Source organism: Pithys albifrons, chromosome Z, assembly GCF_047495875.1.
Source record: "Pithys albifrons albifrons isolate INPA30051 chromosome Z, PitAlb_v1, whole genome shotgun sequence".
NCBI classification, from domain to species: domain Eukaryota; kingdom Metazoa; phylum Chordata; class Aves; order Passeriformes; family Thamnophilidae; genus Pithys; species Pithys albifrons.
The window spans coordinates 26,318,680-26,334,311 of NC_092497.1; the positions used below are offsets into that span (position 1 = coordinate 26,318,680).

Consider the following 15,632-nt stretch of genomic DNA (forward strand, 5'->3'; position numbering starts at 1 on the left):
AAGCAAAGCAGGGGCTGGGAGAAAAACAATATTGCACTGTAGGAGAAGATCAGGTTCGAGACCATGTAAGAAACCTGAACGTGCAGAAGTTGATGTGACCTGATGAGATACAGTAGTTTTTCCTGAAGAAACTGAAACATGAAATTTCTAAGCCAGTATCCACCATATTTGAGAAACAGTGATAGTTTGGTGAATTTCCCATTGACTGAAAAAAAAGAGGAAACATGTCATGAAGATGAGCTTTCCTTCATCTTGAGGGTGAGGAACAGATTCTTTTCCAGAAACCTCATAGCTTTTACACTGCAGCTCTGATGTCAGCTGAAGGAGATTATTCAAGGGAAAAATTCAGTCTTTGAAGAATACAGCAAATGTGAGCCAACCGTGCATCTTTCTCTGTTGTAATTGTCATGAGGAATGACTCTGCAGCTCATCCTGTCTTTTTTGTTGTTGCTGGTTTGTTGGTTTTAGTTTGTTTTGCAGGGTCAATTTGAAATGTAGTACATGGTGATAAATAATCTATGATCTACTCATGTAACTCTCAAAGATTGAGTGGGAGGATTTTGGACAGAGTGGGGCCCCTCACAGGGGTGTAGGATACAGATATGAAGGGCCAGCTCCTTCAAAGACCATTAACCATAAGCTGGGTACAAAATAGAACACAGTTCTCAATGCAGGTCATACATCTATCATGAGGAGAGCTACAGGCACTGATCATTAGTGTAAAAGCTACTGTGACAGGTGAGGAGACCTGGCAGGTATGTGTGTCATGATGCATAATAAATACCTATTTAGCAGTATGACTCAAGAGGGTCAATCTGGGTGAAAGCCAACAGTGTCACAAACCTGTCTGACAAATGACAAAACTTTGTACCACAAGGGTTCAATACTGCCCCAGTGAACTTGGAAGGCTAAGTAGTATTGCAACCAGCTTCTGGACTTTGTCAGGATCCTAGGAGAGCGAAAGTGTCATGAAACTTGATCTGCAGTATTTCTCTGTGCAGTGTCAAAACATAGCACCTGGAACTCACGGTGACCTATGATACAGGATTTTTTGACTTTGTTTTTCTAAGATTTTTTCCTTTTAATAATTAGTACATTGCCGTTTCCCCTTGTTGCCTTTCATAGTCATATCTAAAAATATGGTGACAGACTAAGAAGATCCTTCTAGTTCAAAGACTGCTCCTATCTTCTTCTCTCCTCTTGCCCTTCCATTCTCCTTCCTAAATCAGTTTAAAACTACTTTGTAATTTGTTTTTTGTATGATTGCTTAGCCCTAGCCTTCTTCAGTACAGTGGCTACATAACATACAGTCAACAAACCATACAAACAGTGGAGTTCGTGTGCATGACTGTACAACATGGCTACTGTACTCTCACGAGCTGCTGCCTGCTCAGCATCCTGATTATTGATAATGACCTGAACTGGAACTGCAATCAGGAGTTTTGATCTGAATAAAGCAATTACCAGAAGTCCTAAACTAAGAACTCTGGTGAACAGAGCTCTTGATTATCCAGGGGTGCTGTAGAGGTAGAAGCTTTCTCATAAAAATTTACTTGTGTACCTCAATCTCTGCTCATGGAAGTTTAAAATTTTAAACTTAATCAACCATTAGAAATATCTTAAGCTTTTCCAACAACTGAGAAGTTATTTAAATGAAAACTAAAGAAAACTACTGCAAACACCGTTCTTCTGAAAAGAACAACATTTGGTACAGTCTAGGACCCCATTTTAAATTTTACAATCTTGACTGCAGTGATATTATAAAAACCATTACTCACACAAACACTTTGGAAACTTAATGAAGACTACTAAAATCTGAAAGTACACTTGTGGGGAGGGAATCATTTTCTTGAATGAACAAGACATTGTATATAGAGAAGCTCAGACATAAAACAGCTAAGCAAGTTGATCAATTTCACAAAGCAAATCCTTTGCAAAAAAAAAAAAAAAAACAACCAAACTCTATCTCACAGTTTTCAGTCTCTCTTTCCCTTAAAGTCATTATTCTTCCCCTGTCAGTTGTTAGGAGTGTAGTAGCAACCTTGTTAATTCTTTCACCCCTGATACATAGTGCATTTGTACACTAAATGATTACTTTTGCAAACAGTAAAGTTTTATTAATACAGGGAATTGTGAAAGTGAACAAAACCAGAGGAGCTTACCCAAATCCAGAAAACAAGCGACAGAAGAGGAAGAAGCCATAGCCCTGGACAAATGATGAAAGGAAGGCAAAGAATCCATTGACAGACATGCATATCAGGAGTGACTGTCTCCTTCCCACCTTGTCTGCCAAGCCTCCCCAGAAGAACGCCCCCACCATCATCCCAAGGTACACTATGCTACCTGTAATACAGAAAAAAAGATATTGTTTGGTGAGCTACATAACTGACCAAGCTGACCACACCAAAACCATTTAATCTTCTATATTTACAAAACAAATAGTATACAGAGATAATTTTGTCTTTTCTCACTGCACAGAAATTATATGTATAACTTTGTAAATGTATCTAGAGAGAACAGATTTCCTATTGTGCCTTTGTCATCTGTTACCAGGTATATTGAAACTTAACATAAATATTAAACAAGGTACTTCTAGATAAAACAATAAAATTGCAAACAAATAAGTCTAAATAGGAGAAAAAATACCACTATTTCCTCAGTAATAACCTGCATTCATGTTAAATATTGCTAAAAAATTTAGCTTTCCCTACAGAAATAATTTATCTGAACATTTCTAGAAAATAAGCAGTCTTGCAGGGGATTAAACACAGGGAGTAATAGGTACTAAATCTAAAGAAAACTGATTATGAAACAAATACTTTCCACTTGAGATCTATAGAATTGAAGATGTCCAGCTTGATTGTCTTTTTCTCCCTCCTACTTCAGTGTACTGCTTTATTTAAAAAAGGAATATCTTTATAAACAAAACCACATAATGTTCTTGATTTGTTGTTCAGGATCTTTTTATTGTTTTTGCCTTACAAAAATTTTTGAGCAGATACATAGAGTTTAGCTACACATATTAAAATTACATAGGTAAAAATAATTTCGGAGTGATTTCTCTTAATGTTAATGATGTTTTCCATATGAAGTATTTTCTCACTATGTCACAAAGATAAGATGAAATATTTAACATTTTGAACATTCACATCTTAGCATTTCTTTTTCAAGAACCAAACCCCTGTGGAACAGTTGGAGAAGATGCACAACACATTGAGCAAACTGTCAGCAGGAAAAAATAATTCCCAAGTTTAGGACAGAACAAATCTGTATTTTGTTTGATATACGTAATTCTTTTTCCAACTACTTTCTTATTGAACTTCCCAGGTTGGGTTTTATATACCTGGCATGATGCTACCATCTTGCACATCTACTAGAGCAGACATTAACTACGAAGGTGCTGGAAGCAGTTAAAATACTAACTATTGCTTTGTGTATCTTTTTGATTTGTCTCAGGAATGGACAAGTACTCCAGCATCTCTGATGGACTTTAATTCCTGTTATGTAAAATTCTGGCCTACCAAAGAATCACATCTGCCCTGAAGAAGGTAGTTGGATGGTAAACGAAGCTGAAATAAAACATTTCAGTGCCTGGGCTTGGTTAAACACATAGTAGTGTAGAGGTCACTCATCAGTATTTGCATGCTTGGAATTCCAGATGATAACATCTGAAGTGCTTACATTTGCACAGTCTTATGCACCCCAAAAATGTCTCTGTTCCCTCTTGAGTTTTGTACTGGTAGTTTTCACTGTTCCTTCCTTATGAGACATAATTTAAGAATATTTGATAAAACACACATTATGTTAATTATATATAACAGCAAGATCATAGAATCATAGAACGGCTTATGTTAAAAAGCCTTCTCAAAGATCACCCAGTTCCAATCCCTCTCCCAAGGGCACAAACACCTTCCAGTGGACCAGATTGTTAATAGCCCCATCCAATCTCGGGGCAGGATAGCAGATCCATTGTTGCTCAACACATGAGCATTGCAAAAGCAACAAACTCTAAGAACAAATTAAGTCTCTTCTCAAAGTAATTTTTGTCAATGGACATTTTCTAGATGTTCCTGGCTTCTTAGTCCTTCATTAAAAAATCCTAATGAGGATGTGGGTAAATACAAAATTTGCAGAATTACTAAGATATCTTTGTTTACTTTTCTCTTAGCCCAGGAAGGACACAGACATTACAATATTTGTTTTTCATTTAGAGATGTTTAGGAGCAGACATTTATCAGATAGCTCCTTCATTCTGATCAGAAATTTTTATTTCGTCAGTTGAGATTTTCCTGAGAATGCACAGAGCTCACACATTTACTTATCCTGAAGAGACAAAGATTGGCGAGTGACTTAGCATATTCACTCGATCACTTTACAATCTCTCCTGTGGTCAAGGTTACTGTTATCATGCTGCAGGTGGATCACTTCTTATTAGCAGCCTGGAAACTCCATTCTGCAGATCTGGTGCTTGTTTGTTTGTCAATAGCAGTTGAAAGAACACAACAAAGACTGTTAAACTGTTGCATTGCCAGCAGACTACTTTTAAAAAAACAGGTTGATTTTTACTCTTAAAGTGAAATTCTTTATATTCTTTCACATATAAATATTGTTTGGTTTTCACTGTCAACACTGTAACATAAGAAATAGAGAAAGCCAATGAAATATTTCTTTATATACATAACTGAAATATTTTTATGCCAATAATCTTAACTTTACCAAGTAACTACTTTCCTTAAGATGCATAGAAATATCGAAATACTATGAAGCATGAAAGAAAAATGATTCCAAGTCTTGGGAGTTTAAAAACATGAACCTTTCTTTTAGATGAGAAATCCTTTGGTCATTGTACTGTGCTTTGGACTCTTATGTTGATGTAATTCTCCTGAAAAGGATTCAAAAGATGCTGCTAAAAATAATATTCTCATCCTGTCAATAAACTGCTATAAATAAGCTGCTCTCTGAGCTGCAGCATTAGCTTATTCTTTCCCATTATATTTACTTTGAATTTTTTGCTAATTACCTTGCAGGCCCTGTACAATCCCTCTCCCTGACCAAAGACCTGTATCCCTTCCATTGTGAACCTACCAGTGATACCTGTTTTAGTGCATTTTCCTGTCTTCATATTTTCTGTCTCTCTTTGTACAGAACATCATAGAATCATAGAATGGTCTGAATTGGAAGTAACCTTAAAGCTCCTCTGGTTCCAATACTCCTGTCATTGGCACAGACATCTACCATCAGACCAGGTAGCTCAGAGTTCCATACAACCTGGCCTTTAGCACTTCCAGGAATGTGGCATCCACAGCTTCTCTGGGCAACCTCTTTCAATGCCTCACTACCCTCACAGTGAAGAATTTCTTCCTTATCTGAATCTACTGGCTTCTGACCCTTCTCCAGGCTCTGGGCATCTCTTGTTGTCACTGGTATCAAACTGTTAGGAGTAGGATAGACTGAGGTTCCCCTCCCCTGTAAACTCTAGACTAAGCCCTGCTTGCAGCCTGTAATGAAAGTCCCCTTCCTCTTAGCTTTCAAATTGTTCCTTAAGAACTTTTTCTGCTGCACCAATGTTCACAATAATTCATAAAGTGACAAATGGCAAAGGAGAAATCTAACTGTGAACACTTAAAGTAGCTGAACAACCACCCAGCACATGCAAGTAACCAGAGAGATCAGATTATCATTTTAATATCACTGCATTATCATGCAGTCATCCTTTGTGTTGCTCTTGTTTATTATGCTTTCCACTGGTCAGAACATAAATCTCTTGGGAATAACACTAAATTTTTGGTACATCTTTCATAAATAACATATTACATTTTGCATAATTTTATATATATATAAACTAAATAATCTTTTGCTGGTCCAACTTTACTCCTTTTTCTCATTGCCATTAAACACTGATCACAAAACAAAATAGTTGTATGGTTGACATACATGTATATAGATTTCAATCTAGTATGTCATCCTGAGGTTGATGTTCTCTTTTCAAGCAGCTATTAAAGAACACAAGATTGGCTGCTTTTCTTTTTGGTACATTTGTGCCTCTAAGGAAATTAGTTAATACAGCACAAGGGACACATTGATTTGACATCCAGCCTGATCTTAGAACATATTTTTTAAAATTAAAATTATTTTAAAATACAGAGACTTCTAATTATATCAATAACACATTTTTTATTTTCTCCATAAGGTAATGGATAATGTGAAACTTTTAGTTAATGGAAAAGCACTGAAAAGAGGGAAATGGCAGCTGAAAGGAAACTTATGCCATGCTAAAATATTCTCTTCTATTGTTCTTTTGCCAGGTTTTAACAACCTGTATTTACTTTCCACAACAGAAATTCTACATACTTCAATGATTTTGCCCCATTGCACAAATGTACAAAATGCCACTTGAATCCTCTTCAGATGAGGGAACCTGAGTCTGGAACTGTTTTTCACTATGCACACATCTTGGCTACCAGGTGGCTAGGTATTTTTTATATCTTTCAGACTGCTAGCAGCAGCTTATCCTTAAAAAGCAGCTGATCAAGAATTCCCTCAGTATTCAAATGCTAGTTGTGGGCAATTTAAACAATGATATAACAATACATGCATGATCAGTCACTGAGATTTAGTTAAACAGTCTTTTACTCCTTATGCTGCCAGAAGTTCATTACTTGCCAATCATCTGTTGCAATTCATAGCCTCATATCTAAGTGATAGACATAACCTTCTGAGAAAAGATTTTGTAAGTATACTTCACCAGGCAAAAATACTGCAATAAAAGTAAAGTCAGACTTCCTTGCAACAGAGAGACTCAGAGGCTGTGGGATTCACTAGTGGCTGTTTTTTTGTTGTTTTTTTGTTTGTTTGTTTTTAATGAGCAGACCTATTATAAATTAGTTTAAAAAGTTGGGGGTTTTCCTGTTCTGTTGTTTAGGGCATTTGTCTGAATTAGAAACATATTTCAGACAGCTGGAAAAAGTAATGTCATTATAAAAATACTTTAAAAGTTAAGATTAAAATACTACTTGTATTCTGGAAAATATGATTATAAATGTGGTCCTAAGGCAGCTTCATAAGAAGAAAAACACCTTTGGTGAGAATTACATTGTAATCAGTGTTTCACTTACTTGTATTAGGATATGCTATTGTTTAGAATATAACAATTCATAATGAAGGACTGCAATGCCTATAAGTAGCCTAATGAATATAAGAATAAGAATATCCAGATTTATCTTTTTTTAACCCTGATAAACAGTATATTTGTACTTTAGAGATGATAATCTTTCAGACCTATACTTAACTGTAATGTCATTAATAGTTTCTTTGATCAGAAAAGACTGAAAAGAATCATAATCCCTGCAGGAACTGTCAAACATAACTTCTAATTAATTGTTCGTAATTGAAGCAAATGATTTTCCATTAAGACAATAAATACAAGAAAGCAGTAATAACTCCAGAATTGACTAAAGGATTCAAATTTTCTACAGACCCTGTCTTTAGATGTCTCTAAAACCATATGAGCATATTAGATCCTCACTTCTTCTTTGTTATATTATGCCATTCATCTCCTCAGATATGCCATTACTCCAATATTTTTACATAAAGAACTTCCACAAACTAATATTCCTCCATAATGACTACTTTTTCTTTTCTCTAAATGGTGCTTGTAGTGGTGGAACAGCAACCTCTCTATATATTTTTAAGGTGTAGAACTAAGTAGTTAAAGTAAAATACCAATTGTTCAGCCATATGAAAAAGTTGATGGGTACTGTTTTCCAACAAATGTATGTGACAGCCACTGTATTAACCAAAATTAAAATTTTGCATGAGTCTTTGTAAGTTCAAGCCTTTTCAAGCTATGGATTTTCTTTATCTAAATGCTAGCTGTTTCTCACAGCAATCATTTTGTGTCTTAACTTCAGATGTTAAATGACTCCTCTTGCCTAATTATATGCAAAGTATGCAAATCCCCAAATGCCACAGCATATCAGGCTTTTTTTCTATTACTATTATTGCAACTAATCCATTCCTCCTGCCTTCACCTTCAGGACAGCTGCAGATAGACTTCATTCAATATGAAATTTCATACTCTTTTAGTGCAAATTCCTAGTTACACACTTGTTTAGAAGCTTTCTGCACTTTGCCTTAATACGTATTTACAAACAGTCAAGTTCTACTTGCATTATTAGAATTCTTTTTAGAAATCATGGTAACAGGGTTTATCTGTTTAAATACATGAAAGGTCTAAAGCCATTTTGAAATGAATGCTGAAACACCTCAAACTCAATATAAAAGTTTGTGCAGTGTCTATTACACTGCAGTGATTCTTGAGCCTTCAAGTGTGACTTGCACCAGACTAACCTGCATGCTTAGTTCTCTAATAGTAATTGTTCAAAAGTGACTATCCTCTGCATGGCAGACCATTATGCTTTTGAAAATTTTTTTAGCTGCTTAGTGCACAAGACATTCTGGATATCTTTCACAGTCAGTAGAAGAGGACAACTTTATCTCCATAATAAGTAAAGAAAGATGCAAATTCACACAAAGGAAAAAAACAAATTCCAGTGAGATCAGTGGAAAACTAAAGACAACCTCATGTCCCCTTCTGAAACACACTGAGCAATACAAAAACATCAGGGTTTTCATGAAGGCAAGAAAAGCAAATAATATTTTTTCAATGCAAAACAAATTTTAAAAAATACTTATTAATTTATAAAATCCTGGGGTTTTCAGTATTTACACAGGAAAACAACTTAGGGAAATGCTCTGATGTAAAAGCTACAAAAAATTACGCAGCACAGAACTCACAGCTCAGATCAATCAATTTAAATTTTACAAGAAATAGATCCTTTGATCCATCAATAGGAAAAAAATCCAAACAACCCCCTACCCCTAAAAACCCAAGCATCAATTTCAAACACGCCTACAAAATATCTGATGACATTCAGCTGGATACCAACCCAGAAACTCCCAACAAAAAAAAAATCAAGTTAACTCTGTCTGGTGTTCAGACAAAATTATCCTGTCCTCAAACAATACTGATGACCTGCAATAGAGGAACTCAGACATGAACAAAAGGAAAATAAAACTTAAAGCAAAGCTGAACAAAATTAGTATCATACTCAGCTGACCAGCATAGACAGAAAAAGAAAAGAGCAGGTAAGTCAACAGTTCTTCATGCAAACCTATTTACAATTTTTAAGGTACTGAGAAAAATCATTATTTGCAGCATAACCAACACGAACATAGATTTGTAATAATATGACAGGCATAATTTGATGATTGTTTTAGTCAAGGAAAAATAGCTGTGAGATAGGCAAGCACTGTACTTCTAAAGAGAAGTCTCACAAGTACAACACAAACATAGAGCCTTAAAAAGTACAAAACATTAATTGTAAAATTAAAAGAATACAAAAATGAGGGTTTATTCTATGCTTTTTTCCTTTTTAAAAAAATCGAGTCCATATTTTCCACAGAATTTAACTCAAAAAGGGAAGTAGATGTTGAAGCTAGTATGGAACCTCCAAGACAGTTGAAAGACAAATGAAATCAAGTGAATGGGACTTCTGGCATATTTAGAAAGCAAAAAGCACCTAATGGAAGACAAAATTTGGCTACACAAATTTTAGGGCACCAAAATTTTAGACCAACAAACACCTACAACTTATTTCTCATTGAGACTGAAGTAAAAATAATCTCATGGCATGGCTACCCAAACTCATCACCTTGCTGTACTTTTCTAAAGGTCAAAGATGAGCCAAGAATTTTTTTTTTCTTGGAAGGAAAAAAGAATTGAGAACAGTTCTGTCCTCTCCAGGAAATAAAGAAACAAACAAACAAACAAGAAAACCAAAACCCAAAACCAAACCAAAAAAAAACCAGCAATTTTTCTTTTTTTCCTCCAGAAAAACAACTCACATTTATTTCCAAATCAGGAATCTACTGCAGTGTGGTTCCACCCTGAGGAAAATTCCAGAGATAAAAACTCATCACTGGAAAGGTTTGATCAAAGTTTTTCTAGTGCTGTTAAGAAATACTGTCCATGAGAAAGCCAGTGGGTCCCACAACAATCATTCACACAAATTTCATTCAAGTATTTGTGATTTGTTTTGCTTCCTCTGGCATGCTGGTATTAAATTTATGTGTCTAATATGCCTAATTTCAATGTGTTTCCTGTACCTCAGTTGTGAGATTTACAACCTGAAGTGCTTGTAGTTTAAGGCTCAATTTAATTCTATCAGGAAAAAAATTGGCATTTTGCCACCATGTTTCCTTTCCTTGGGCTAATGAAACTAATTCTGCTTTATATATTTAGTGCAGAACAAGGTGATATGACTCTGGACCTTTATGTTACCTGTTGGTTTTGAAAAACATAATACTTTCTTGCTCTAAATTTCTATATGCTATTAACTCTCCTTATATTCCCAGTGACATGCATCTTACAATACATCTGAAATTTACACAAGCAGGTGTGCTGATATGTGGGAGGTTTTGTTTCAGAGTATTAATTTATTAGTAATATACATTTCTCAGATGCTGCTTTAATTGAAATACTGCAATAACAAAAGGAGTAACTGCCTCTGTTTATCCTCACATCCAAATTAAATAAATTAATAAATTAATACAAGAAGCTCAGTAGCTGCAGAGATTGTGACAGGTAATAGATTACTTGCTAGGATGAGGAATTTTCTTCACAGCTGCGTTTTCTGATAAGGCAGCAATATATTGTCATCATCACTTCTGCTTTAAAAATGTTGTCATGTCAATAACTAAGTCTTTTAAAAAGTGTCATCTATTACCAGATGCTAGCATTATTTTTATTTATTCCATAACAGATCTCTAAGAAAAAACTGATCTGGAGTTATTCCATTTCTTCATTGGAATAATTTACAGATTGAATACTGATACTGATTATTCGAGCAGACAGCAGCACTCTGCTATTTCACACAGCTATTGCTTGGCTAGATAAATCAACAATTCATTATAGAGAAAAATACTAAACCATTGTTATAGTTACAAAATCTTTCATGGAATTTCTCTTTCCCTTACCAACACAACAATTTGGGAGCTAACGCCCAACCCCCCACTACCAGCTAACAAAAGGGTGGCCAATTGCTTTGCATTCCAACGTAATGGCTGGAGAGTTGGGGTGGGGAAGGAGGAGAGATGTTTTTCCAGGTTTTTGCCACACTTCTTCTTGGCTCCAACTGAGATGTGGGGCGAGTCACCGTTTGCTGAGCTGGTGGAAGCGCTTGGAGGGAGCTGCCCTGGTTCAGCTCCCCAACTCTGTGCGCTCTGTACTGCCCGTCGGAGAGAGATGCCTGGATTTGCTACACACCCCTAGACGGCCGACACCATTTGTAGGGAGTCCTTAACCTCCCCACCAAGAGGAAGAACTCTACACTGCCCGCGAGAAAGGTTCCATCTCATCCCTTGTGACCCATTTTTCCATGTGAGTTCTCTTTTCGGAGTCACCACCTCTCCCTGGTCCCATCTGTGCCTCGCCGATGTCCGGGAGTGACGCTTTGTGGTTGCGGTCTCCCGAGGCACAGCATCGCCCCCCTCTGTTTGTAAATAGAACTGCACCGAAGGGGAAGAGCGTGAGAGAATTTAATTCATTTGGAGGGTTTGGTGAAGGTGTTGCTGTTTACTCTGTTCTTGTTTTAGTTATACATATATTTGTAGTTAAGAACTGTTATCTTTCTCTACACATTTTCTGATTAAAGTCTCTTAATTTCAAAGGTTGTGGTGGGTTTTGGGAAGAGGCCTCTTTTCCTAGTGCAGATAGGCTACTGGACACACTGTTTCCTTGATAATCACAACAGAAATAATCAATCAGCATTCAGATTTAACAACATGGAACCATAAAAACCAACCAACATGATATTTTTCTTCCCATATAAACATTATTTTACAGGTTACCAATATGCAATATATAGAGCACAGACATTAACATAAACTCACATAATCCCAGGTGTTGACGTGAAGCTGTTGACAGATTGCTTAGGTGCTGTCACTGAAGACACTGTTTTCACACTATCTTTTCCTTTGATCCAACAATTCCCTTAGGCATTAGGAGGAAAATCCTAACAGACAAGCTTTGGATAAAATGCACCTAGTTAAGCTGTCCTAACCCCCCTAATTCCTGTTTTATCCCACTGCAACTGTGGAGGTTCCTCTGGATTTTTCCGCTCTCAGATTTAGATACTAAATTCAATGCACTCGTTGTCCATCTCTGAATTGACCCTGTCATGGCAGAAATTGCCATGACTTTAAAATTTGAAATGCACTTTCATGGCAATCCTGAGAATCAGAATGATTATAAATGCTGCATATGATTGAACAGTTCACACTGTGCAATGAGCTCAGATTAATTAAATTTCAAAGCCTAAAAATTTATTTCACTAAAGCTTTAAAATGCCCATGCAGTCATCTACATTAACCATCTCATTTCATATCAAAAACTTTTCATTTTGACTACATGTTTTATTGCCTGAATGTTAATTTCTTATTCAACTAGTCCTGCTTCTAGCTCTAAACACAGCCCAACCCATGAATATCACTAAGTTTTAATTAGTGTTGAATTAAAACAAAAATCCCATAGTACATAGATTCATTTACTAATAGATACATCCAACTCAGCACAACAAAGCATGTGATACTAAAAACTAGTTAGTAAAATGGTCCTATTGAAAGTTTGTTATCAACATTAAAGCTAACAATTTACTGTTTCTTCAGTGTTTAATCAGCTACTAACTCTTTTGCGTAACTTCCACTACTGTGGAAAACTTCCTTCCTTGTAAATGGGAGGAAGTAATTTTTTTTTATTTTGTTTCATCCATACTGTGACTGTTACCACCACTGTTCCAATGAATTGAAATTGATGGGGAAGAGAAATTATACTAAAAAAATCCCCAAAATAGAACAAAAGCAAACAAAAATAAAAGAAACAAAACTAAAACCAAACCAAAACTCATGATTTCAGAAAGAGACATGGAATTAGGCCTAACTTATTCAGGAACTGGTTACCAAAATTAATGAAGAGTCTGAAACTCGTATCTCTGAATGTACCTGACAAGATATCTGGTCTACCCCACCTATCACGCAGCTTTGTGAAGGTGAAAAAGGAAACTTCTATTGCTAATGATCCCATGTCTTCATTCTGCTTTCCTATTTAGAGTCAGTGAAACAGATTAAACAATCCAATGACAGAATTAAGAATAACAAATCTTCTGTGTGGTGCCAACACACTTGTAGGTGCTGATGGAGTTAAACAGGCTTTTCAATTACATATTTACAATAGCACCAGGAGGCACTATTATAATATCTAGATGATAAATTGTTTAGATTACTATATCTATGAGTTTCTGATAACCATTTAACAAAACTTGCTAGTGGCAACTTCAGAAACAACCTTGAAAATTGCCTTGAACCCTATTGGATTAGGAAAGTACTTGTGCTCTGTGAAAATAAGTAGGTCTGACAAATGTCAGACAAAAGAAATAAGCAGAACAATATAGTCACGCATCACATGGGTTATATTCATCCATCCTTCCTCAAATTCATGTGAGACTCTCCACTGCTAACCAGAATAAAGTAAATAATTTTAGTCCAGGTAATACAACATAAAGAAATTTGCAAATGGGCCACCCTTGTCTATTGTTGAGTATGCGGACCTTTTTCAACACTGGATGTACAGTCAGTTTCAGTTTACACTATTTTCTTAATTTTTCTACTTTACAGTACTCTCCCAATGTTCTACAATCCTCTCAAAAAGTAATACAAAAACATCTGTCTGCCTGTTACACAGGTTTCTGTGAGTCTTTGAAAACATTTTGTCCATTACATGTTTATCCTGAGAAAAGCTTACTTGTTAAGAAAAGCTAGAATAACTTGACATAGATAGTGTGTCATCAAAAACACTTTGTTTTGTTTTCAATAGCTGAAACAAAGACTGATAGATGCTGGGTAAAGGTGTCACAGGTTTAGCAGAGCTAGTAAACATTTCCAGCTAGCAGCAGAGAAGTGCCCATCTAGCAGTGTGAGTAGTAAGTAGAATTGTTCTGGATGTAATATCGGAGTTTCTTTAAAGAAAAAAAGAAAATGGCTAGAACTCCTCTAAGTCACCCATAGTTCTGCCCACATAATACATCTGTGAGCATCTCCTCCCAGACTCCTATGATATGTTAGGTTTTTTTGTAGCATGTAAAACTACAAAGTCTTACATTTTTGCCTCCTATCAAGACTTTCAATTCTCTATAGGGCTGACAAAGCATCAACAAATGGATAGGAATAAATGAAAAGCTAGACTTCATTATAAATGTCAGTGACTAAGAGTATCCTGGCCAAACTGTTACCTATCATTATATCTGTTGCTAAACAAGTTTCTGCAGGAACAATTTTTAAAGTGTACATATGCCATATTCATTTATCTATTCTAGCAGTAGCCTTGTATTAGTCTTTCATTTAAATATTTCTACTTACATAATATAGTGACTTTGATTCTGCATCAACTATGAAAGTAGTGATATTCCATATATTTAAAACAATACTAAACTGGTACTTCAAACAAATCAATCAGGTGTGTACAGTGTACCCCTTGTAAGGAAAGAATTATATCTGCAATAAAATGCAGTTAGAGTAGATTCAAAAATTAATTGTGTTCCACACTTTTCAACACTGACATTCCCTTAAAGAAACCAAAGGTCTAGAATAAGAAGCTATTTCAAACTGTATCTATAATAATATATTATTTTCTTTCAATTCTTCAAAATACTAATAAGTGTAATATAAAATGACAAGTCAAACTTTGAAAGGTGCTAAAATCCTTGATTGATTAAATTCATGGATACAGTGCATAGGAAGAGATTTACTTAGCTCTGATGAAGAGCCATTAAATTTTGTTTGTTCCATGTCTTAATGAAGTTCATTAACACTTTCTCTGTGAAAATATTTCTTCTTCTTGACAAGGAACTCATACATCCTCTTTCATTTCATACCTCAGCATTTTATTCAAGACGCAAAATTCAGAAATACAAGTGCACAACAAATGCAAAAGCTTGGAGAATATAACCAAACTGTGCTGCAGAATTAACCAAACAGAAACTTGCAAGAGAGTGCACCATCAGATTTTAAATATTCAGTTTGGTTTAAAAACACCATTTGACACATTGATTTAAGAACTGATATATTGTCAGTCAGAGATCCCAGGGCAGTTAAAAGGGACGAAAAAGTGAAGATGACAGCCAAATTAAATGTGTGAAATCAATGGAGCCCTCAAGCTTTTCCTTTGGGAGGCATTCCCTTCTTTTTGACACTTTTGTGTGACACACGTGGTAAAATTGCTAATCTGTGAGGGGATAGGCAAAACCAGAAAATAACCCATCATGAGCAAAAAAACAGTCCAAAGATTTTTAACTATTTTAGACACAATCGATCTCTGAGACTGAGATTTGAAGATAACTATAAGCACGTAACTGTTTAATTTTCTTTGCAAATAAAAGGTACAAGAGGCTGGAGAACAGCCCCTTAGAAAGGGATATTGGAGTTGACTGAGTCAACAGTGCCCTGGCAGCCAGGAGGGCAAAGCATCTCCAGCTGGTTGAGGGAGGGGATTGTCCTACTCTGCTCTGCACTGGGATGGC

At 35.7% G+C, this 15,632-nt stretch overlaps 1 protein-coding gene across 2 annotated transcripts in view; it reads right to left on the reverse strand.

The window, feature by feature from the left end:
- Positions 1-15,632, reverse strand: part of SV2C (synaptic vesicle glycoprotein 2C) — a 131,401-nt gene that overhangs the window by 80,216 nt on the left and 35,553 nt on the right. For both annotated transcript variants that reach the window (XM_071581200.1, XM_071581201.1), the window contains one exon: positions 2,163-2,343. In XM_071581200.1, coding sequence (XP_071437301.1) covers positions 2,163-2,343 — 181 coding nt within the window. The remainder of the gene's footprint in view (positions 1-2,162; positions 2,344-15,632) is intronic.